At 40.7% G+C, this 25,586-nt stretch overlaps 1 protein-coding gene across 1 annotated transcript in view; it reads left to right on the top strand.

Annotated features, from left to right (window-relative positions):
* The window catches only part of RBM43 (RNA binding motif protein 43), a 28,025-nt gene extending 10,409 nt beyond the window's left edge, over positions 1-17,616 (top strand). Inside the window, exons 3-4 of the mRNA XM_082465218.1 lie at positions 229-711; positions 9,137-17,616. Of these exons, the coding sequence (XP_082321344.1) occupies positions 229-711; positions 9,137-9,139 (486 nt within the window). The 3' untranslated portion in view covers positions 9,140-17,616. The remainder of the gene's footprint in view (positions 1-228; positions 712-9,136) is intronic.
* Positions 17,617-25,586: the final 7,970 nt, after the last annotated feature.

Genomic DNA, 25,586 nt, shown 5'->3' with positions numbered 1-25,586 from the left:
GGGTAATCCAGTGAGAAATGTGAATCCCAAATCGAACACTGTGGCCTTGATAGGGTTGTGGCATCCGTTTGATGGGCAGCTATGGCGCAAGAAGCCATCTGTGCTAGGCAGTTGAGGCCTGGTTTAGGGGCTACTGCAGGGGAGACCGAGAAAGTGGCAGAAAAAGAATGTGTTTATGTAGTCTGCTCCACTAGGTGGTGCTGTTTTAATTTCTCTGTTTAATTTTAGGTCTTCAGCTCTGTAAATGCTGTCCTTGATCTTTCTGTTTTTCGGAGTCAAATTGGTCTGAGAAGTCTGGTAATGGACCTGAAAAGGGAAATCCCAGCTTTATGCTTCAGTCCTTTGGAAGCCAATGGAAGAATCTCCGTTCAAGGATCATTTCTGGCTATCAAGAAGCTCAAAGAATCTTTGCTATTAAAAGCAAGTTCTCTTTTAGAAAAAAACAGGAATAGACAGAGCCCCAGAGGGAGTACATGGAAAAGTAGTCACTCTTTAAAGCCACCCAGGTCCTCAACACCTGAGACTATGAGAAGAGGAGAAAGGCTTGTTCTCGACACAGATATTTTCCTTTACCTGAAAAAGACGAGTGGATTTTATGAAAGCACACTGAAAAAATTTCATGCTCTATGTGAAGAGACAGTGGATGGTGAAATTACCACACTTTGTATAAGGAATGCTGAAGGTGGTTCTCAGCCAAACAATGAAAAACAGGTAAAAGAGCTCATTGAGAAATATTCACATGCTCTTCACTTCGAGCTTAGAAAGGAGACATTTATTTTGGAAGGAAAGGAAAATAGAGAGAAAAGAAATATTAAGCTGGCATGTGAGCAACTAAGTTCAAGGTACCTTCAGGTTCTGGTTAATTTTTATTACACGCACATTGACATTATAGGATCTTCTTCTGACACGTACTTGTTTAAAAAAGAGGTCATGAAATTAATAAGGCAGAAAGTGAGGTAATAAAATCCTCAGCAACAGTAACAAGAATGGCTGCTGCCTTCCCTTACTGAGCAGTAGTGATGTCATGCGTGATCCCAGCTTTACAGACATTATCTCATTTAATTCTTTTTTTTGTTTGTTTGTTTTTTGGCTGCACCGCACAGCTTGTGGGATCTTAGTTTCCCAACCAGGCATCAAACCTGGGCCCCCTGCCGTGGAAGCATGGAGTCCTAACCACTGGATGCCAGGGAATTCCCTGTCTCATTTAATTCTTGTGACCATCTTTCATCACAGGCATTTCCATCCTCATGTTATAGGGGAAGAAACTAGGATTTGAAGAGGTGAAAACACTTGTCTGAAGTTATCTAGCTGCCCATCAGCAGGAGTTAAACCCAAAGATAATATCTAAGGTATAAAACTTCGAAAATTATAAAACTAAATTTAAAGAAACTTCACTTTCTCTGCAACCCCAAATTCTTAGAAAAAAGAGGTAGCCTTCATTCTAACATATAAGAAGTTTGGATGATTATTATGCCATTGGCAATTTCTTAACATTTACAAAATTTGCGTTTACTCCAAATAGAATTAGAATCCTAGCAAAACTCACTTGAGAAGCTACTTAGATGGTATTTCTGATGCAGGTAGTCATTACTTGACCAAATCCCATATTAGTATAAGGCTATTGGACATACAGAACATTTTTACTGCTGCTTACTTAGCCTAAGTGCTTACATAAAATGTTGGTTCTTGTGTTGGAATTATGAAGGGAGTATAGTGTCTACTTTATAATTGTATTGTAAAATTAAAAACATTTCAGGAATAAGATCATGGATGATAAGAATAATAGCAAACACTTACTTGCTAGGCATAATTTTAAGTGCATTACATATCTTTACTCATTCAGTCCTGACAGCAGCCCTGTGAGTTAGGTACTATCTTTATCGCCCTTTCACACATGAGGAAACTGGTGCCTAGTGATATAATGTAACTTGCCCATGGCTCTGATTACCGAACGGTGCTTCTCCCTTTTGTAGTCTCTCACAATTCTGCTTAAACAATTGAGAAATGTTTCCTTAAAGATGACAGAAGGATTTGAAAATTCTTTACTGAAGGGAAGCCAGAGCTTGTAAGTCATTTGGTTGTCTGTGACTGACCTGCATTTAACTTAGCATTAAGCCAATTTTAAGTATCGGGGGCACTGCAGAGACCCTCCCAGGATAATAAAATGATACATCTTGCTCATCTCAAAGTAAACAAACATGGTTATGATGATTTGAACTGTTTATATCAGTAGAAAAGCGTAAGAAAAATCTATATGCTTTCATTTTTCTTAGCTACCTAAATCCCAAATATGTAAATGATTTCTATTTCTTTAAATATGTTATTTCATTTCTGTATGACTAAACTTTTTGCCATGGGAAAATTCTCTTTATATGAAGTGTCTCATAAGGTATCTTTAAAGAGGTGTTTGACTTTCATTTTGCTTCTAGGAGTTTGTCTCAGTCTGGGTCCAGTTGGGTGAGAGAAGGCACACAGTAATTTGAACAGGGAAAGTTTAATATAAAGAATTGTTAACTATGACGGGATTGGAATAATGAGGGATTGGCTCGTAAGAAACAGAGAAAACTCTACCAAATACAGGAGTAACAGATATAAGGAGTAGTTTAGACAGAGCGCCCAGGGAAAACCTCCCCCACCCACCCTACAGCCCCCAACTTAGATCCAGACTTTGCCGTAGGGTTTGTGCCAGGGAATCTTGCTGGAAATCCATCCTCTAGGGTACTGGAGGAATCTGGTTAGAAGGTGTCTCTCCAGCGACCCTCCATTACAACATGCCTGAGGGGATTACTGGGGGGAGCTGCTGGTGGCCGGGTGCTGCTGGCCATTTGGTACTATGGGCGCTCAGTGCTGGGGAGGCCTTGGGTGTGGGCGTTGGACACTGGAGCAGCTGCCCATGCTGCTTGAGCCTAATGCTGGAGAAGCTGCGTATGGGGGAACCTTCCTCTGCCGGGGACCTGGATTCTGAGGAGCCTGCCAATTGAACACACTGAAGGAGGAGCAAGGCTCTTTCCTCCTGCAGTGCCTCTCCAGCGCCCTCTACTGAGAAAGCTTAATATCTTGCCAGCTACAAAGGAAGGCTAAAAGGCCCAAATTTGTTTTTACTGAGTAGGCATATAGGATGAATTTAAAGCTGAGTCAATAAATTGATAACTGGCAGTTATATGATACCTACCAAGGCTTTCATCATTACCACAAATTTAATACCGATAGAATAGTCTTTCAGGGACTTCCTTGGTGGCGCAGTGGTTAAGAATCCACCTGCCAATGCCGGGGACAGGGGTTCGACCCCTGGTCCGGGAAGATCCCACATGCTGTGGAGCAACTAAGCCCGTGTGCCACAACTACTGAGCCTGCGCTCTAGAGCCTGCGAGCCACAACTACTGAGCACGGTGTGCCACAGCTATTGAAGCCTGTGCGCCTAGAGCCCATGCTCCACAACAAGAGAAGCCACCGCAATGAGAAGCCCTCACACTGCAACAAAGAGTAGCCCCTGCTCACCGCAACTAGAGAAAGCCCGCGTGAAGCAACGAAGACCCAATGCAGCCAAAAATAAATAAATAAATAAATAAATGAAAAAAAATCCTATTAAAAAAAATAGTCTTTCAACAAAGAGCTGGATCAGAATAGTGAGGCTCATTCCTTGACTGGATAGACACTGAATGCTAATTGGTTTATGGGTATGAATATAGCATCTTCTGCTTGAGAAGATTATGTATTTCAGGTGTTTTACATATTGCTGTCCATTTTAGAGTTCATTTAACAGCACTGTCCTTATAGTATGCTAGTCGTGTAACCAATTTCTATCCTTAATAAAAACTGACATTTTAATTTTCAAAATGGTAGTAGTGATTTTTATTAAAATTTATTTTTGAAGGTTACTGATGCTCAGGAAGATGATGTAATTCCATCCTGTTCTAGCCTAAACCCTGTTGTGTGTCTGCCATTGGGAGAAAAACTTATCATTTAACTAGATAATAAGTTGGTACTTTTCAAAGAGGTTGCAGATGGTTAAGAAAGCCATTCTCAAGTTAAAAGAGAAGATGTGGGAGTTCCAGCTTATGATGAAAAAGAAGAGTGGGAGAAAGTGTGGGAGAAGGGAGAGGCATTTTGAGTATGAAACTCATTCAGGGATTTTTGTTGAGCTCATCCTCTGGGTTCTGGAGACAACAGTGGGACGTAAGACAGAAATGTTCAGTGACTCCTTAGAAGTTACTGCCTAGTCTGGCAGAGAAGGCAGGCAAACAAGCCATTACAATAGTGCTTGCTATAGAAGCACTACTTGGGGTAGGGTTGGAGGGTCAATTCTTACTTGGGATATATTAGTCATTTCAATATTATCAGCATGAGCCTCAGAAAAAGACGGTAAGCATGAATTAAAGTTTTATTTACCTTATTATTAAGGAGTAAACTAGCAGAACGACAAAACTGGTTCAAAAAGAAAGTAAGAAGTGAAATGAAAAAGTCAATAGGAAAATGCATGTTAGTAAAAATTGCTAAATTAGAAACAAAACTTGTCGGTGTTATAAAACTGATTTGGAAGGTTATTTTCTCTGCTAGACAGAAAAGAAAATAATCACACTTTATCGTTTTTTAAAGAAGTTAAACTTATAATTTTACAGAGTTGTAAAATGTCATTGCCCTTATCAACTGTGATATTAAGTGAAACGAACTTAGCATTCCTCAAAAGAGATGACCCACAAGTGGGCTTATTAGAGCTTGTCCAGCAGGGCATTAAAAGGTCACAAAATTATTTTTTGCCTTACTTCTGTGTTTTGAGTAATTTTCTTTAACAAGCGTCAGAAGAAGCTCCCAGAGGCTGAGAGCCTGTGGATAGGTTAGCCCAATGACGGGATGAAAAGGCAGGACAGCTCTTGGTTTGGCAGATGAATGCCAAGTTTAGGGATGGCTGAATTTTGATAGCTTAGTTTTTACAACTTTTAACTGAGGGACAAGATTCCTTGATTCCTCAATAGAAGACTCACACATAAAAAGGTGTAAAGGGAAGGAAAAGTCAAATTTGCCTTGTGAATTTCTCCATATAAACCATGTTAGCAACAATGTATGGAGTTTCCCAAAGACAGTAATTTAAGGAATGTAACTATCCTGCCAAGATTTTGTTACTCTGGGATCATTTCCTGGTATAAATACTGGCCTAGGAAACTGGTGTGGGCGCTCTTCCATATTCTCCACTCACCCCTTCTCTCCCATCTTTTACCTCTTCTGAACTGAGGGATTCTGAGAAAGTTCCTCACTCCTCTAGCTTCAGTGTTCTCAGCTGTAACCTGAAAATAATACCTATTTTGCAGGGTTCTTGTGAGTTTTAGAAAACATGTTACATAACAGATGTTCAAGAACAGTAGCTATAATCTTAAGAACTTGGTAATACCAACACCCCAAGGAAAGCTCCCTCTGCTTGGAATGCCTCATCTCAGAGCTGGCACCAATATGTCATCCATGCTGAAGAACACAGAGTCTTTCTGGGCTCCTTCCTCTTCTCTCCATTTATATGGCCACAACCTTAGATCAGGCCTCTGTAATTTCTTGTCCGGTTTAGTGGGTTGAATAGTATTCCCTTAAAATTCATGTCTTCCTGGAACCTCAGAATGTGACTTTATTTGAAAATAGGGTCTTTGCAGATGTGGTTAGTTAAAAGTGACGCCCTAACCCAATGACTTCTGTCCTTATAAGAAAGGGAGAGGACGCAGAAACTCAGAGAAAATGGCGAATGTGATGACAAAGGTAGAGGGTAGAGTGATACAGCTACAAGCCTAGGAAGGCCAAGGATGGCAGGGAGCCACTAGGAACTGGAAGAGGCAAGGAAGAATTCTTCCCTGGAGTCTCCAAATGGAGCGTGAGCCTGTCAGCACCTTGATCTTAGACTTCCAGCCTCCAGAACTGTGAGAGAATAAACTTCTGTTGTTTTAAGCCACCAACTTTTTGGCAATTTGTGATGGCAGCCCTAGGAAACCAATACACATGGCTTTCCTTCAAAAAATTCCTGTGACCCCCTGATCCTTGCAGCTGGCTCTGTGTGTGGGATCCTGTTGTATGCTCTATAACACCCTCTCTGTGACAGCATTTCACAGTACTTTTTGTTTGTTGGTTTCTTGTCTTCCTTTCCCACTACATAGTGGTTTCCATGAGGACAGGAATTTTGTCTTTTTTTCTACTGTATTTATCCCCTGTTTATAACAGAGTGCCTGGCACAAAGTAGGCATTCCATAAATATTTATGAAATATATGAACAATTTTTGTGTTAGCCACAGAATTTAGTACAGGGTTTTATACTGAAATAAGTGTCTTATAAATGTGTGTTTATTGGAATTTTCTGTCTTTTGATACAGTCTTCCCACTTGCCAACATCATAAAACTAATACTAATCTCTTACCCTCTCTTCAGGATATGTCCTCATTTCTTACTTGTATCATTTCCTCCAATGTAGGAAATTCTGGCAAGACCAACTCAAGCAGCTTGGCCAGTTACTGCCCTGGCAGGAAGGCCCTGGGCATGCTCCCTGAATTCCCTCCATTTGCCTAGTTCCTGACTAGGTTTCACCAGTGAGACAAAAGTCTCTTGTGACTTAATCTAATAGTTATGAAGATTCGTGGGGTCTGTCCATGCTGGTATCTGGTTGTTGTCAGCTTTAGCAGCTCACTGGAGAATTCTCAATGTCTATAAGCTGTCTACCCATTAATGCTTGAGACAGTAAAGCATTTAATTAGAAGAAAATACTATATAGCATGCATAAGTTTGTTAAGACCATCCTTCAGTTAACAAATTTCTGAGAAAAGCAATAGGAGTAGAATATACCTCCTTTTGATTATCTATGAAATTTAGTGCTAGAGGAAATTAGTCTAACAAATATTTTACTGATTCAGATATTATAAAAGTATTAACTTAAAAAGTAGGGACTTTTAGGGAGTGGGTGGGAAGAGGGATATAGAATATAAATGTTCTTTTCATTGTTGGAGAAACTTGTTTAAAATAAATAAGTGATTTCATGAGGGGAATAAAAAGATAAAATGTAAAAATGGTAGCGTTTTCGAGGGATGTGTATGAAGATTGGGAGGAACAACTTGCTCCTGGTGAAGATAGATGTTTATGGGCTAACTGTTTAAGGTTTATCAAAAATGTCAGCCAAAGTAGACAGCTCACTCCCCTTCTTTCTCCCTGGCAAGGTTCCTCTTAGACGGAAAACATCACAGTTTCCTTCCCTCACCAAGCATTTTGGATTCTATCTCCATATCATCCTTTGTATTTGTTTCCTCTTTTCCATTCTCAATGACACTACTGTAATGAGCTCATACCTAAGTTGTTGCAATATTCTCCTAACGGGCCTTCCTGGCTCTGCCCTTCCCACCCCCATGCCCTCAATCCACCTTATATGCCACCACCAGATTAATGTGTCTATAACGATTAGTGAAATTTGGGAGGCTTCTGCTGTCTGGCTGGAAGCCTAATTAATTGTCCTACCCTGAAATTTCATTGCAACATTTAATCTTATGTTCTCCTTATCCCTTTATAGCATGTGTTTTCTGATAGGTATATACTACTCATGCTCATAAAAGATGAGTGTTTTGTCATATATTAACTCATATTCTTTTTTTTAATGTCTAATATTCAGAAGTGAATAAGTTTTTCTTTTCTTTTTTTTAAGCTAGAGCTAGTAAGCATAACTTACTTATAGGCAGTGTTAGGGGAACCACTGACTGAAACCATCTGCCCTGGCCAGGCACCATAGTAACCACTTGCATGAGTTATCTTACAATAGGAGGTCCTGGTAAGGAACAGGAACTAGCAAGCTACCACCAACCAGAATAATTTGGGAAAGGTCAAAAGGAGAGAGGAGACGCCAGTCCATATGTCCTACCAACCTCCCAGAATCCTTCTCGCTGGAATCCATCTTGGCTGTGTGATGCACGCACCACCAGGAAGGACCCTGAGTCAGAGTGATCGGCAGAGATAATCCGGAAACTAACCCCATCACCATAAAACCTGAGACTGCGAGCCACGTGGCAGAGCAGTTCTCCTGGTTTCCCTTATCCTGCTGCTTTCCTCCCGGGTGCCCCTTTCCAATAAAGCCCCTTGCGTTGTCAGCATGTGTGTTTCCTTGGACAGTTCATTTCCGAGTGTTAGACAAGAGCCCACCCTCGGGCCCTGGAAGTGGTCCCCCTTCTTGCAACAGTAGCACTGTATCAGGAGAACACTGCCTATGTGGTAGTCAAACGGCATAGAGATTGAGAGCATGGGTTTTGCAGCTTGATGGGTCTAAGATTGAATTTTAGCAACACTACTTACTGACTTGTGACTTTGGGCCTTCAGTTTCCACATCTATAAAATGGGAGTAATAACTCTGACCCAATAAGATTTTGTGATGATACGATGAAGTTCCCAGCCCAGGGCTTGGCTCCCCGCAGCAAATCGAAGCCATTTCTCTCACTCCTGTCAATCAGAGGAGAGGACTTGCAGTGGTTCAGACTAAATACAGTAAGATGATTTAAAAAGTATTCCTTATATTTGCTTTTGTTTCAGGCCTTTAATAGGAGGAACATGGGAAGGAAGACACTGCTTGATATTAAAAAACAGCTCTTATAAAAGAGAATGCCCTCCAAAGTGGTCTCCCCATAGGTACGGAGGTATAAGTGAAGCAGGCTTCATTGTTTCACAGCGTAATCTTGGGAGGGAATATCAGAATGTCTCAATATTTTTCATGCCCCGAGGGAAAGAGGAAGTGGCTTCTGTTCGGGCAGATGACAATAGGTGACTCGACCTCTCACCCACTTAGAGGGCTGAGCTCTGGCTTTATTATGTTAAGGGACGCGACTTTCAGTAGCTTTTAGCCTCCAGGAGCCTGGACCAGCTAATAGATTCCTGTAGTTTTCAAATTTCCCCCTTAATTTTTTTGCAGGGGTGGGGGCGGAGGGGGGTTGGAGGTGTGGGTGTGGGCAGGGGTGGGGGGCACTGGGAGAGGGAGTACTGGAGTGTACACCTGCAGTTAGTTGTATGTCATCAACCACTACACCTGGGAAACTGCTTTAAACCCTTTTAACTGATCTGTTTCATCACATCGGGGTATAAGATTAGACTCTTAAAATATTTAAATGAATGACTCCAGTCCTTATTTTTTTTTCCACAGTGAGAAGGCCTTTCTTCTTTTTCTGGGGTCCTCTCTGTCTCTGACTCTAAAATGCCAGGAGGGTCAGACTTGAAGGAAAGACAACTGGTAAGCCCGCCCAGTTTGCCAGAGGAATTCATCCTGGTTAACAAGTTGTCCCAAGTGGTCTGTCATTTCAGTGTGTCATCCTAAATAAAGAGGTAAACTGAGGCAAGCTCACATCACCAGAAACTGAATTTTTACAGGAATAACCGAGAGAAATTGCAATTCGGGAAATGCATTTTATATAGCAAGTACGTTGAGGGTTTAGGGCTGGCTGTTATCTATGGGCAAGTAATCAGAGCCCAAGCAGTAAATTAGTTGGCCTGAAGTTGGGGAGAGATTCTTGGGGGATGCTCACTGGTCAGCAGATAAGTCCCGGTCTCCTGTCAATCAGGCGTTGATGGGAAATCAGTCTCAGTTGGTTGGTTCCGTTCTTCCGAGGGCGCATGCGTGAGAGCCGCCATTTTTTTCTCCTCCGGGTCCGTTTTCGACTGACGCCGTTTCACAAGTGCGGTCCTTGTCCTGAAGGTGGTCGAGACCAGTGCCCAGCACTGTTCCGGTAGCAGTTTCTGCAGGTGAAGAAAGCAGCCTGGCAGGTGTCATACGCGGTCTTCACGAAGGTCTTCACGACGCGCCAAGGTAGGCCGCCTCCTGGGGAGTTGCTTCTTCAGGGGCGGAGCTCGCTCCTCTCACACAGAGTCGGTTGTCATTATTCTTGGATTCTGTATTTACAGATTCATCTACGCTGTAAAATTTATCTGTAAGCCCCATTCCCAGACATGCGCGAAAGCTCACAAAAGTCGCCTGACAGGCATGTACCCAGCTGAGGGGGAACAAGGTGACGCGCTAGCTTCCTATTTCAGCTCTGTCACTGTCGACAAGTGTCATTTACGCGGTATTTAGTGCCATGTTTTTCACATGTCTGTGCTTTTTGGCGGGCGATTTTGCCTTTTAAAGTGGCCCCGGTGGAGAGCTGCAGTACTGTCTAGTGTGGGTTAAGTTTGAGAAGGCTGCCGTGGGCTTTACCAGAAGAGACGTGACGTGTGGTAATAAACTTATTTCAGGCAGGACTTAGCTGTTGGACATGAGTTCAGTGTTAATGAATCAACAACAGATGTTAAGGCACCTTTCAGCAGAAGCACACATAAAACAAGGTTATGTATTGATGGCTTGACGAAAATGCTGAGACCAGAGGCTTGCAGGAATCTCACTCTGTATTTGCCTAGAAGTGATGGCTCAGTCCCATCATCTGTTTCAGTGTTCACCAAAACTGGATAGGACAGAACTACCCTCGATAATGAGAAACGGCGGTCTGGACAGCTGTTTCTCTAAGATGTGCCCATGGTGCCAGGAGGATGAGTCAGAAGTGGTCCTTCTGTAAGACGTGTGGAAGGACCAGACTCTCCTAGGTTCCACAGGGGTCAGCCCTGGCCCTCTTGCTGTTCTCCACTGGGGTGGAACCCACACGGGGGCTGTGTCTTCCTTGTCACGGCCACTAGCTGGGGTGGGGCAGTGAGGGTGTGGCCTAGGGCAGGAGCGTAATCCAGAGATGTGACAGTGCAACTCACCTTCGCCTCTGTGGGCAGCCTTCCACCAGCCCCACTCCCGTGTCTCTCCTTTGAACTCAGCTATGGAGAAAATTCCTCTTTCTGGCCTCAGAATGAATTGTAGTGGGAATATCTACTGTCTTTGCTCTCATCCCCCCAACATGTAATTGCAAAAATAAAACAACCAGACGCTCATCCATTTCCCAAGATCTGAGCTATCCAGTTGAAGCCAAGGTCACCCTGATAGAGAGTGATGTAAACACTAAAAACAGTTATCCATCGGTCGTGTTTCTATCATTGCTAGAATAAAACCTGAGGCTTCAGTGGAGAGTGAGAAATAAATCAACATTGCCTGCAGTCAAGTCAGGTTTGAGCTGGGCTGGAGATTGAATTCACGTTTAATCAAAATTATATTGGATTTTGTTGTTGAACCTCAGCTTTTTGTGAAGAATTTGAAGGTGGCAATGTTTTCCTAAATTTGGCATTCTCTTGACACAGTTGAAAAGATTTCTCACATGTGTAAGAGACCAGTCTTGAATAGCTAAGTTACTACTACCCTGAGAATTTCTATATGAGGGACTTTGGGGGTGTTCGCCTGGTATTCAAGAGATGGGGTATAATTTATACCCTGCCTCCTTGTCACTTTAATTCAGCTTTACTTTCTTCTTTCAGGAATGCATTTTTAAAAATGGCTTGTGGCAGAACAGTGACAATTTTTAAACATAAATAAACAAAAATATCTTTAAAGCTTAGCATTTTGGCAGAAGAATGCATGCCTATCCATATACTTACTCATAGGTGTGAAAATTATTCAGGGCAAACAAATCTTACTTGATTAGGTGTATCTTTTCTTACTCTTTTTTTTTTTTTCTGAGATATGCAGATCTTTTAGTGTTATTCTCCTGTTGTTTTTTTTTTCTCCTTTATTTTATTTTATTTTAACATCTTTATTGGAGTATAATTGCTTTACAATGGTATGTTAGTTTCTGTTGTATAACAAAGTGAATCAGCTATACATAAACATATATCCCCATATCTCGTCCCTCTTGCGTCTCCCTCCCACCCTCCCTATCCCACCCCTCTAGGTGGACACAAAGCACCAAGCTGATCTCCCTGTGCTACGTGGCTGCTTCCCACTAGCTATCTATTTTACATTTGGTAGTGTATATATGTCCATGCCACTCTCTCACTTCATTTGTTTTTTTTTTAATATCAATTATAACACTTTGTATAATCAATTATTATTTTAAAATATATTAATTTAGCATATGTTGATTATATATAATATTGTCTATGCCTCTGTCTTCCAGTGCTGCCTGGTGCTTTCTCCCAGTTTTAAGGATTGTTATAATCTGTTTTTCTTTCATTGTATCTCTCTCTTCTGTTCTTTCATCATCCTATGCAATGACAAAAAGAACTGTAAGACATTGAATTGCTTTTAGAGAAACCCCTGTGTACCCTCCAAATATAGTAATGTGTAGAAAGAAACAATAGCAGTTTGAAATAAAGGTGCTATTAAAACAATAGGGGGATCCGGGAGGAGTGGGAGTGGAGCAGAGGGCGATTGCCCCTCCCACTGGAGCCCAGGAAGCCTGCTGAGCTCCCAGGCTGGTCCCCTGCCCTCCAAAGCCGCCTCTAGGCCGCATGGATCCTTGAGGGCAATAGGAAGGAGGCTGAGGGGAAAACAGGAGAGGCAGGTGGGAGGGGCCCTCTGGGAGGAGCGGAGGGCGATTGCCCCACCCACTCAAGCCCAGGAAGCCTGCTGAGCTCCCAGGCCGATGTCCAGCCCTACAAGACCACTCTCCCCCCAGCCACATTGGTCCGGGGGGCATAGGAGAGAAGCCGGGGAGATTAGGAGAGGCAGGTGGGAGGGGCCCTCCCAGACTGGAGGAGCAAGAGAGGAGAGGAGGGTGTTTGCCCTCCCCACTTGAGCCCAGGAAGCCTGCTGGGCTCCCAGGTGAGATCCCCTGCCCTCTGAGACAGGGGTGGGGGCACGCCTGGGCCCCTCTGTTCCTTGAGCCTAAGCCCCACAGCCCCCAGGCCCTTTTCCAGCCCTGTGAGTCCTGAGCATAGGCGCCGCCCACTGCCCAAACCTTGCCCTTGCTTAGACCCTGCCCTCCACAGCCAAGGCCTTTCCCCCCACCCCCTTTTTTTACTTTTTCTTTTCCCTCCTCTTCTCTTTTACTGTAGTGGTACTGATGTACCTTCCAGTTGTTGATTCATCTATATTTTTATTTTTACATTCTTTCTAACATATCTGTTAGTTTCCTAGTCTAATTTTATTTTTTACTTTGTTATTGTTCTTTTTTTGCTGCCACACACAGCTTGCGGGATCTTGGTTCACAAGCCCGGGGTCAGGCCAAAGCTCCTGCCGTGGGAGCTCCGAGTCTGAACCACTGGACGAACAGAGAACCTCAGACCCCAAGGAATACTCATCGGAGTGAGGTCTCACGGAGTTCTTCATCTCAGCACCAAGACCCAGCTCTATCCAATAGCCTACAAACTCCAATGTTGGAAGCCTCAGGCCAAACGACCAGTAAGACAAGAACACAGTCCCCCTCATAAAAAAGATGGACAACACAATAACTGAAATGAAAAATACACTAGAAGGAGTCAGTAACAGAATAAGTGAGGCAGAAAAACGAATAAGTTAGCTGGAAGACAAAATGGTGGAAATAATTGCTGAGGAGGAGAATAAAGAAAAAAGAATGAAAAGAATTGAAGACAATCTCAGAGACCTCTGGGACAACACTGAATGCACCAACATTTGGATTATAGGGGTCCCAGGAGAAGAAGAGAAAAAGAAAGGGTCTGAGAAAATATTTGAAGCGATTATAGTTGAGAACTTCCCTAACATGGGAAAGGAAATAGTCGCCCAAGTCCAGGAAGCACAGAGAGTCCCATACAGGATAAACCCTAGGAAAAACATACCAAGACACATATTAATCAAATTAACAAAAATTAAATTCAAAGAAAAAATATTAAAAGCAGGAAGGGAAAAACAAAAAGTGACATACAAAGGAATCCCCATAAGGTTATCAGCTGATTTTTTCAGCGGAAACTCTTCAGGCCAGAAGGGAGTGGCAGGATATACTTAAAGTGATGAAAGAGAAAAACCTACAACCAAGATTACTCTACCCAGCAAGGTTCTCATTCAGATTCAGTGGAGAAGTCAAAAGCTTTACAGACAAGCAAAAGCTAAGAGAATTCAGCACCACCTAACCAGCTTTACAACAAATGCTAAAGAAACTTCTCTAAGGGGGAAACACAAGAGAAGAAAAAGACCCACAAAAACCCAAAACAATTAAGAAAATGGTAATAGGAACACAAATGGGAAAGAAGAACAAAGAAAACCCAAAGTCAGTAGAAAGAAAGAAATCATAAAGATCAGAGCAGAAATAAATGAAATAGAAATGATGAAAATGATAGCAAAGATCAATAAAACTAAAAGCTGGTTCTTTGAGAAGATAAACAAAATTGATAAACCGTTAGCCAGAATCATCAAGAAAAAAAGGGAGAAGACTCAAATCAACAGATTTGGAAATGATAAAGGAGAAATCACAACTGACACTGTAGAAATACAAAGGATTATAAGAGACTACTACAAACAACTATATGCCAATAAAATGGATAACCACAAAGCAATGGACAAATTCCTGGAAAGGTACAATTTCCAAGACTGAACCAGGAAGAATTAGAAAACATAAACAGACCTATTGTAAGTAATTAAATTGAAACTATAATTTAAAATCTTCCAACAAACAAAAGTCCAGGGCCAGATGGCTTCACAGGCGAATTCTATCAAACATTTAGAGAAGAGCTAACACCGATCCTTCTCATACTCTTCCAAAAAATTGCAGAGGGAGAAACATTCCCAAATTCATTCTACGAAGCCACCATCACCCTGATACCAAAACCAGAGAAAGATATCACAAAAAAAGAAAATTATAGACCAATATCACTGATGAACATAGATGCAAAAATCCTGAACAAAATACTAGCAAACAGAACCCAACAGCACATTAAAAGGATCATACACCATGATCAAGTGGGATTTACCCCAGGGATACAAGGATTCTTCAGTATACGCAAATCAGTCAATGTGATACACCACATTAAGAAATTAAGGAATAAAAACCATATGATCATCTCAATAGATGCAGAAAAAGCTTTTGACAAAATTCAACACCCATTTATGATAAAAACTTTCCAGAAAATGGGCATAGAGGGAAACTACCTCAACATAATAAAGGCCATATTTGACAATCCCACAGCAAGCATCATACTCAGTGGTGAAAAACTGAAAGCATTTCCACTAAGATCAGGAACAAGACAACGATGTCCACTCTCACCACTATTATTCAACATAGTTTTGGAAGTCCTAGCCACAGCAATCAGAGAAGAAAAAGAAATAAAAGGAATACAGATTGGAAAAGAAGAAGTAAAACTGCCACTGTTTGCTGATGACATGATACTATACATAGAAAATCCTAAAGATGCCACTAAAAAACTACTAGAACTAAACAATGAATTTGGTAAGGTTGTAGGATACAAAGTTAATGCACAGGAATCTCTGACGTTCCTATACACCACCAATGAAAAATCAGAAAGAGAAATTAAGGAAACACTCCCATTTACCATTGCCACAAAAAGAAGAAAATACCTAGGTATAAACCTACCTAAGGAGGTGAAAGACCTGTACTCAGAAAACTTAAAACACTGATTAAAGAAATCAAAGATGACATAAACAGATGGAGAAATATACCATGTTCTTGGATAGGAAGAATCAATATTGTGAAAATGACTATACTACCCAAAGCAATCTACAGATTCAATGCAATCTCTATCAAACTACCAATGGCATTCTTCACAGAATGAGAGTAAAAAATTTTACAATTCGTGTGGAAACACAGAAGACCCCGAATAGCCAAAGCAATCTTGAGAAAGAAAAACAGGGTTGGAGGAATCAGGCTCCCTGACTTCAAACTATACCACAAAGCTGCAGTAATCAAGGCAGTATGATACTGGCGCAAAAATAGAAATATAGATCAATGGTACAGGACAGAATGCCCAGAGGTAAACCCATACACATATGGGCACCTATTTTATGACAAAGGTAGCAAGAACATACAGTGGAGAAAAGACAGCCTCTTTAATAAGTGGTGCTGGGAAAACTGGACAGCTACATGTAGAAGAATAAAAGTAGAACAGTTACTAACACCATACACAAAAATAAACTCCAAATGGATTAAAGACTTAAATGTAAGACCAGACACTATAAAACTCTTAGAGGAAAACATAGGAAAAACACTCTTTGACATAAACCACAGAAAGATCTTTTTTGACCCACCTCCTAGAGTAATGGAAATAAAAACAAAAGTAAACAAGTGGGACTTAATTAAACTTAACAGTTTTTGCACAGTAAAGGAAACCATAAACAAGACAAAAAGACAACTCTCAGAATGGCAGAAGATATTTGCAAATGAAAAAACAGACAAAGGTTAATCTCCAAAATATACAAACAGCTCATGGAGCTCAACATCAGAAAAACAATCCTGTTAAAAAATGGACGGAAGACCTAAATAGACATTTCACCAAGAAAGACATACAGATGGCTAAGAGGCACATGAAAAGATGCTCAGCATCACTAATTATTAGGGAAATGCAAATCAAAACTACAATGAGGTATCACCTCACTCTGGTCAGTATGTCCATTATCAAAAACCTATAAACAGGGGCTTCCTTGGTGGTGCAGTGGTTGAGAATCTGCCTGCCAATGCAGGGGACTCGGGTTCGAGCCCTGGTCTGGGAAGATCCCACATGCCGCGGAGCAACTGGGCCCGTGAGCCACAACTACTGAGCCTGCGCGTCTGGAGCCTGTGCTCCGCAACAAGAGGGGCCGCGATAGTGAGAGGCCTGCGCACCGCGATGAAGAGTGGCCCCCACTTGCCACAACTAGAGAAAGCCCTCGCACAGAAACAAAGACCCAACACAGCCAAAAATAAAAATAAATAAATTAAAAAACAACAACAACAACAAAAAAAAACTGGGTCATCTTTAAAAAAAAAAACCTATAAACAGTAAATGCTGGAAAGGATGTGGGGAAAAGGGAACCCTCCTGCACTGTTGGTGGGAATGTAAATTGATACAACCACTATGGAAAACAGTATGGAGGTTCCTTAAAAAACTGAAAATAGAACTACCATATGACCCAGCAATCCCACTTCTGAGCATATACCTGGAGAAAACCATAATTCAAAAAGAGACATGTACCACAATGTTCATTGCAGCACCATTTACAATAGCCAGGACATGGAACCAACCTAAATGTCCATCGACAGATGAATGGGTAAAGAAGATGTGGCACATATATACAATGGAATATTACTCAGCCATAAAAAGAAACAATATTGAGTTATTTGTAGTGAGGTGGATGGACCTAAAGTCTGTCATACAGAGTGAAGTAATTCAGAAAGAGAAAAACAAATACCGTATGCTAACGCGTATATATGGAATCTAAAAAAAAAAAAGGTACTGATGAACCTAGTTGCAGGGCAGGAGTAAAGAGGTAGACATAGAGAATGGACTTGAGGACATGGGGTGGGAGGGGGAAGCTGGGGCGAAGCGAGGGTAACATCGACATATACAGACCACCAAATGTAAAATAGTTGGCTGGTGGGAAGCAGCAGCATAGTACAGGGAGATCTGCTCCGTGCTTTGAGATGACCTAGATGGGTGGAATAGGGAGGATGGGAGGGAGGCTTAAGAGGGAAGGGATATGGGGACATGTGTACGCATATGGCTGATTAGCTTTGTTGTGCAACAGAAACTAACACAGTATTGTGAAGCAATTATACTGCAATAAAGATCTATTAAAACAAAAACAAAAACAAAAACAACAATAGGGGTATCTTAGAAACAGCGAGACATTCTGGTGTGAACAATCGTAATGTTACTTTGAATGATGAACGGTGACATCTTCCATGATAGAAAATATCATGAGGAATTGACTCTGTATTCGGCATTCAGTAACTTAGATTTCATCATTAAAAGGAAGAAATAATTCCTTTCTTATTGTAGTATGATGTAAGAAATATGCAGCTACAAGCACGGAACTATTTTTTACAGCACGGAAATATTTACATCAGGATTACTTTTCTGTTTCTTAATTGGTTTGAGAATCAGTTACAATTTGAAAAAAGCACTAGAGGGAGACAGACCCCTTTCTGATGAATTCTTCTTTGTCCTGGAGTTGGAGCACAACATTTAGATCAGCTTGTAAGCTTGTGAACTTAGTGCTCATCTCCGTCCAAAGACGTGATTACATGGGTATTTGAAATTTAAAAATCACAGATTTTAGAGAGTAAACTTTTATACATTAAAAGGGACTTAAGAGACTTATCATCTAAATGCAATCTGTGGACATTGTTTGGGTCCTGATTCAAACAACCCAACCGAAAAACGATGTTTGTGGGACAACTAGAGAAATTTGAACAGGCATAAATATTACATGAGGGAACTATTGTTAATTTTATTAGGTGTGATAATGGTATCTTGGTAATGCCAAAAAATTCCTTTTAAATCCTATTAAAGATACATGCAGAAGAATTTTTGCTTGAAATTATATGATGCCTGTAATTCATTATAAAATATTCTGCAATATAAAAGTGTGTGTGTGTGCGGGTACATGTGTGTGCGTGTGCATGTGTGTGCGTGTATGTGATAGCTGATGAAACAAGACTGACAATATCTTGATAATTTCTGGAACTGGGGTTCATTATATTATTCTACTTTTGTGAGTGCTTGACATTTTTTCATTAAAAGTAAAAATAAAAAAGCACAGACGTTTTCTCACAGTTTATATTTATGATCTAGTTTATGATCATTTATGGCTAATGCATCTTTCTTACAAGCTCAAGTATTCAAGAAAATATCATCTTTTCCCCTGAAGTGTGGCAGAATATGACACTCCAAACTGTGACTGTAGGAGTTTAGGACATTCCATCCCAAAATGTGCTGCTTTGGCTTATTGATTATTTGAACTGTAGGCACTTGACAAACAGCAAATGCAGGGAGGGGCTTTCTCCTAACTCCCCTTTTCTGCTTAAAGACAGATCCTCCCAAAGGAACTCAATTGTTGTAAATCCCCTCACCAGGAAGGAGTTTCATCAACCAGGGAAGATTGACTCTTATCACAGGAGAAGAGACCAGAAGTCAGCACCACACCCAGACAAATGTTGTCTTGAACTTTTATACCTCCCATCTATTCTTCAAGGGCCCATTCATCTTTCCTAAAAATCATTTACTCTGCCCCACGAGGCTTACGTGCCCCCTCCCCTTTCCCTATTAAGATGGACTTTAACCTTGAATTCTAAGCCATCTCGGGGAGTTACTCATTTTTCCCTGGCATCACCCAGGTAAATATGAGTATACCTGTTAATAAATGTCTGTTTGTTTTTCTCTTGTTAATCTGTCTTTTATTACAGGGGTCTCAACCAAGAACTCAGAAGGGTAGAAGGATAATTATTTTTTCCCTCCCTATACCCCTCATAATTTAATTTATCTTTTGAATTTCCATTCTACTAGATATCAGAAACTAAATATCATTTAACTCAGCATAATCTCACATTGCACTGAGTCAAAAACTTAATTCAAGGTGAACTTAGTCAGTTTTGGATTTTCCCTCCTCCATCTGCACGGCAGGGTCTAAATCTAGTAGAATTGCTCGGTGAAAGCCAGTGAGTGGGAGGTGGTGATGGTGAGGGGGGTGCTGGTCCTTGGTTGTCACCTCTGTAGTCAGACATCCTGAAAGACAACTTCTGTCTTCTCTCCTGTCAGTTTGTCCTGCAGATGATAGTCATGTTGTTGGATAGACTTCTGCAAGGGCCTCTCCAGAGCTGCCTCTCCTCAGGGTGGCCAAACCTCTTGGAATGGAGGAAAGACCCAGAGGTTGTCCTATTGACTCTGGCTTTCTCACCCTGCTTGGCCATTTCAGCTCTACTTCTCCTATACCATGTTTGTCATGGAAGGTTCTGAAAGACTTCCCTGGGACACTTGACACTTTCACAGGTTCTATTTGGGGACAAAAGCACAGGTACTTTCTGCTTTTAAAACCCTTTACAAATCTGGGGGTTTTGGGACATACTGCGAAGAGAGGGATGCACACAGGCCACCTTCTTAAGGAAATATCACAATATCTAATATCTCTCCCTGAAGCCCGTAGTGTCTGTCTAGTCTGATGGGAAGGCCAGCACACAATTTTCTATAAGGATTGCTTATAGCATAAACATGCCCAAGTCCTTCAGAGCTCTGGATGCAGAGAAGGGTCAGGGATTAACAGGAATTAGGAAGAACATTTTTGGTCAAATTAATATAATAAAATGTCATTCTACTGAATAATTTTAATTCTAAACTTACTGCTTGCTTCTCATACAGAAATGAGGGGAAGCAGTAGGTAAATAGTGGTTAAGCATGTGGGTCCTGGGCTTAGATAGACCAGTGTTCTAATCTTGCCTCTGTGTCTTTTTAGTAGGGATCAGCACGAATTTGTTAAGGTTTTTAAACTTCAGTTTCTTATGTATAGAGCAGAGGCAGTTAATATCTAAAATGTTTTGGGGAGAGTTAAATAAGAATATATAGAGAGAGTGCACAAAGAGAATTTAGCCCTTTGTTTAAAACCTGTAAATAACAACGATTTTTATTAAGAATAACATAAGAACAAAAGGCCCCATATGGAGTTCCCAAGTTATTAGATCAGGTCTTTCAGGACCACATGGGAATTTGGGTGCTGCCCCAGAAAACTGAAACTACTACAACTTAGAAAAAAATTATCTTTCTTGTATACAGAGCCTACATTCTCTTGGTATTTTAAGAGTAACTGCTTAGCTTTCATTCCCAGTGTGGCCCATCCTTTATGAACTGTCAGTGGAAATGAAGCAGATGAAAGGAGGAATTCCAAGTGTCTAATATCACCATGGCCTCATGAAACAGGGGAAAAGAAACCAAACAGTTTATAGTGGGCAAGCTTCCAGATGTTTATTGCCAGGACCTTCTGCTCAGAGTGAAAAGAAAATCCAAGCAGATGCCAGGTCCCTCTCCTGTAGTATAAGAAAAAGCAAAGTTACTTTACTCACACTTTTTTTTTTTTTTTAATTTCTTTTTTCCCGCCATTCGATTTGGTGTTCTGGATAGGAGGGGAAGGTAAATTGCTCCTCTGTTTTCCTGGAGGGACTTGACAGTGATTCTATGTTGAACAGATTTCTGATTCCTCTTTGCTCTTGGACATTGGATTCCAGCCCCCTTGGTAGAGATGTCCAGCTCTGTAATTGGCCTCCTTCTAGTAGTAGTATGGTGATGGTAAGGTGCCAAGAATTGGTTTGGAGTCAGAAACTGCAGTCTCAGATATATACAGTCTCTTTATTCAAATACAATCTATTAATTAATATTCACTTGAGAGTGTTACATTAAATTTTAATGCTTTACTGATTAAAGTCAGTTCTGTGAAAAAATGTGACTCATATTCAGAAATCAATTGATCTCACACTACTATTTAACACAAAGCTCTTAGATCCAGCGTATTTTAAAAAAGTGTCCTTGGTCGGTACTTATAGTAGTCTCTATTGCCACTGTAAACCCTGTGAAGGGTCCACCCAGATAATTTCTCCATTTCAAGATCCTTAACATAATCATATCTATAAAGTTGCTTTTTTCTTATATTCACAGGTTTTGGGGACTAGGAGGGATATCTTTGGGGACCATTATTCTACCTATCATGGTCCATCTTCTATCCCTTCCAAATTTACTTCTGTCCCACATGTAAAATACATTCACCTCCATCCCAATATCTCCAGGAGTGTTAACCCATTGCAACGTTAACTCAAGAGTCCAAAAATCTCATCTAAATCTCATCAGCTCAAAAGTTCTAAATCTCATCAGATGTGGGTGAGGTTCTGGGTAGTCATGAGGCACAATTCATCTCCATTTGTGAATCTGTGAAACTGAAAAAGCAAATTACCTGCTCCTCAAACACAATGGTGGGATAGGCCTAGGGCAGATATAAATATTTCAGTTCAAAAGGGGAGAAAATGGAAGGAATAAAGGAGTCACCGGTCCCAGGCAACTTTGAAATACATCCATGCAAATTTCATCCATCCATGAAATTAGGTTTCAAGGCCTGGGAATAATTTTCTGTGGTTCACAACTCCGCCCTCTGGGCTTGAGGCTCTCCCTTTGGAGTCATCCGTCTTCATGAAGGATAGCATGTATTTGCAGTTGAGTAGTTTCATTGACCTGTTTCTTGCCTATACAGTTTTGGGAATCTGACGATCTTCTTTTATTTCATCCTCTCTCTGTCCCCTTTAGGGTGACTTTTAGACACTGAAAGTCAGTTTGGGCTGCAAAAAACATATTAGGGATTAACACCTGAGGAAGGGAATGAGCATGGGTAGAGAAAATATTTGGACTTTGATGCAGGCCTGATAAAACCTTGGCCAACTCAAGGCTAATTGCTATCAGAGTTGTCCTGTGTTGGGCCAGAATGGTCAAGCTTTTATACCCCCACCTTGCTCAGCCGCAGAATAGGTGTTAACTACAGTCAAGCAGCTTTCTGCAGCTGAGGCAGGCTGTGAACGAGCCAACAGTTGGAGGCCGTCTGCTGATCACCCTTGAAGGGTGATCTGGATCATGCATCTTTGTATTTATCACACGTTTTGGGTCATGGTGAGTATGAAAGAGATTAGAAAGTAGGCTTATTAATTCCTGCAGTCTTTGAGTGTTGAATTGGAAGCTTCTCCTGGACCACCTCTTAAGTCCTGAAACAGTAGTGGCAGAACTATCATGGTATTTAGGGCAGCCAATTAGCTTAGGAAAGAGCTCAGTTGTGTTCCAGGGACCAAGGGCCATTATGGAAGTTTTTCCTCTAGGCTTAGCCCCTTCCACTTGGAGGTAGGTTGTTGGGGGAGTCTAGTTTATTCAGGCTCAGACATAACCCTCTATCTTCATGCCAATAATTACTGTCATTATTAAATTCCACATTGCTATTATTTATTGAACACTTACTCTGTATCAAGCACTGTGCTAAGGATTTTACGTGTAACATGTCATTGAATCATTTCAATATGCCTCTGAACATTTCAAGGAGTAGTTGTGGGTTAAGTAAAGGAGCATAAAAATGTTCAATTCTGTGCTCAACGATCCTTCCTGAGATGTTATATCACGGCTTAGCAACAGTAACCTCCTCCTGGTCAGCATTTACTTTTGCCCAAGTCCTGACATTTAACTGCAACATGTAACATAGTGGCGTGGGGTCAGTGAGATAAGTTGTTTGCGTTCTAGAATGCTTAGGAACCTTGCCATTCAAACAACTGACTCTGTCCTGGTGAGTTCCAGATGTATTATAATTCTGGAGGCCAGAAATCCAAAGTGTGTCTTATAAAATAAAGGATAAAATCAAGGCCTTGGAAGGGCTGGTTCCTCTGGAGAGAGTGAGGAGAATCCATTCCTTGCCATTCCAGCTTCTAGGGACTTCCTGCATTCCTTAGCCCATGGTGCCATGTCACTCTGACCACTTTTTCCTTTGTCATATCTGTTTCTCTGGCTCTGACCCTTTTGCTTCCCTCTTATAAGGACCCCATGATTACACTGGGCCCAGCTGGATAATTCAGGATAATCTCCCCACCTCAAGTTCCTTAACATAATCATACATGCAAAGTCCCTTTTGTGATGTATGGTGATATGTGCCAGGTTCGAGGGATTAGGTCATGGTCTTCTCTGGTGAGCCATACTTACCTTGTATCCATTCATATTGAACCTCCCGACTAAAATGAGTCCAGCTAGACAGCTTCAATGGCTTCCTACTTCTTCCCACATCAAATCCACATTTGGGAATGCCTGCTCTTCAGTCCATCTAAATCCTACTATTATTTAAGGTTCGTGCTCAAAGGTTCATGTCTTTTATCTGAGACTTCCCATGAAAACCTCACTCACCTTCTTTGGTTTCTCTCTTCATGGTCTTCTAAAGCATTTGTAGATCTTGCACACAAATTTTGTATACATGTTTATAGGTACAATATTAGTCTTTTGCTGTTACTTCACTTGTGTTTTCCTTGCCTCATTTTGATTATAAGCTCTTTGAAAGTAGGAAAAATATCATATTTCTTTTGCATATTGAATCACTCTTAGCATGGTGCTAAGGACATGGTAATGTCAAATAAACATTTGCTCTGCCTCATTTGGAGTTCTCTTTTGGTAGGTCCATGCCTTTCAGAAACTTCCACTTAGAATATAAGAAAATAGATCTCAACTTAATATCTACTGAATAAGCAACAGAGGATTCTGTACGGATCCATTCCATAACCTACTGTAAAGCTATTTTTCTTCATTTGCATTTTAAGATCTTTGATTTATAATCTTTATAACAACTTTCTCCACATTGCGATAAAATGGCGTACAGTGCAGAGTGCATACTCTGTCCCAAGGTGACTTAGCTTTGTGTGTTATTGTAGTACCCCTTTGGTTTATGGAGGACTGTGCTGCCTTTCCTGAGCAGATTGCGTCCTGCCGTCAGAAATTTGTTGCATTGGCCTCAGACTGAGTCTTTCATGCAAGGGGAATTTTGGAGGGCTCGAACACAGAAAGTGGGGCTTTTTCAAACTTAAAACAATAGATCATGTGGCTTTCCTTGTGTTTGCTTGCTAGTAATTGATGGTGCATTTGGTAGAATTTTGCCTGAGACTTGTTTTCATTTTAATACTCTACCAAGAAGGAAATTGTGGAGAAGGGGGAGATGCTCCCCTTTATTTCTAATTGTGGAGTCTGTTATCAAGGAGGATTTCATCATTTACCAAAAGAACCTGACGATTGTTGAATGGCCAATTTGGCTTGGGTCAGTTTGCAATAACAAACGTAGGAGAAAGATATTATTATTATTGCCTTCATTTTATTGATGAATGTACTAAAGCATATGAAATTAAGTGACTGGACAGTGATGGAGCTAGATTTGAATCTAGGCAGTCTGACTTGAAGGTATTTGCTTTTATCTTTACGCTAAACAACTGGGGTATGTTTATGTTCCCCCAGGGTAATTGGCAAACCTGATATATGAAGAATATAAACTGACTTATAGAGTAGGGCCAGAAAATGTTCAAAGACTTGAAAGTGCTGAAATAAAAATGGCTTCTCTTCTAGACTAGAAACATTTAAAAGCAAGGTAAATCTTTTGCATGTTAAATAGGCTTATTTTGTTTCTTGCTTCTGTTGCTATGTAAGAGAGGGTAAGTAGAAAGGAACTTATTGATTTCCTCCAAGGCAAACTTGCTAGTTGCACTTTGCCTGCCCAGATCTCCCAAGGTGGTGTAAAGGACTGTTGGCCTGTATAGACAGTGTAGTTGTTTACATAGTAATCAATTCCTGAATATATAAAGCATATGTATAGAGTATATGTATATGGAATATATATATATATAGAATATGTATATTCTATAAAGCTGTTTTGATTAATTTCAGTCAGTTCATTTTTCTCTATCTTGAAGTCTCAAATTATAGAACTGTTTCACATATTTTTTTTAGCTAGAAATACTTAAGCCTTCAAGGAATATAAATATTGACTATAGTGAAATACCAGCATGTTGCTTCTACATCTGTAATAATTAGGATGGATATTAAACAAAAATTAATTTTAACCAAAGCCATTTACATTGGGGTATCATTTTCAGTAAAATTTATGAAACACTTGACAGAGCAAAATAAAGAATTTGGCTCTTAGCGGTAACTACTGATGTCTGATTTAGGCCCTGTGAACAAAATATGAAACAGCTAACTGCATCTCTATAGTTTATGGAAGATTAGAATAATAATAAAAAAACTACTTTTTAGAAAAGATGCAA

The sequence above is a fragment of the Balaenoptera physalus genome (assembly GCF_965194825.1).
Source record: "Balaenoptera physalus genome assembly, chromosome: 6".
Lineage (NCBI taxonomy): Eukaryota > Metazoa > Chordata > Mammalia > Artiodactyla > Balaenopteridae > Balaenoptera > Balaenoptera physalus.
Note: the sequence above shows the minus strand (reverse complement) of the source record. Positions and strands in the feature narration are given on the sequence as shown.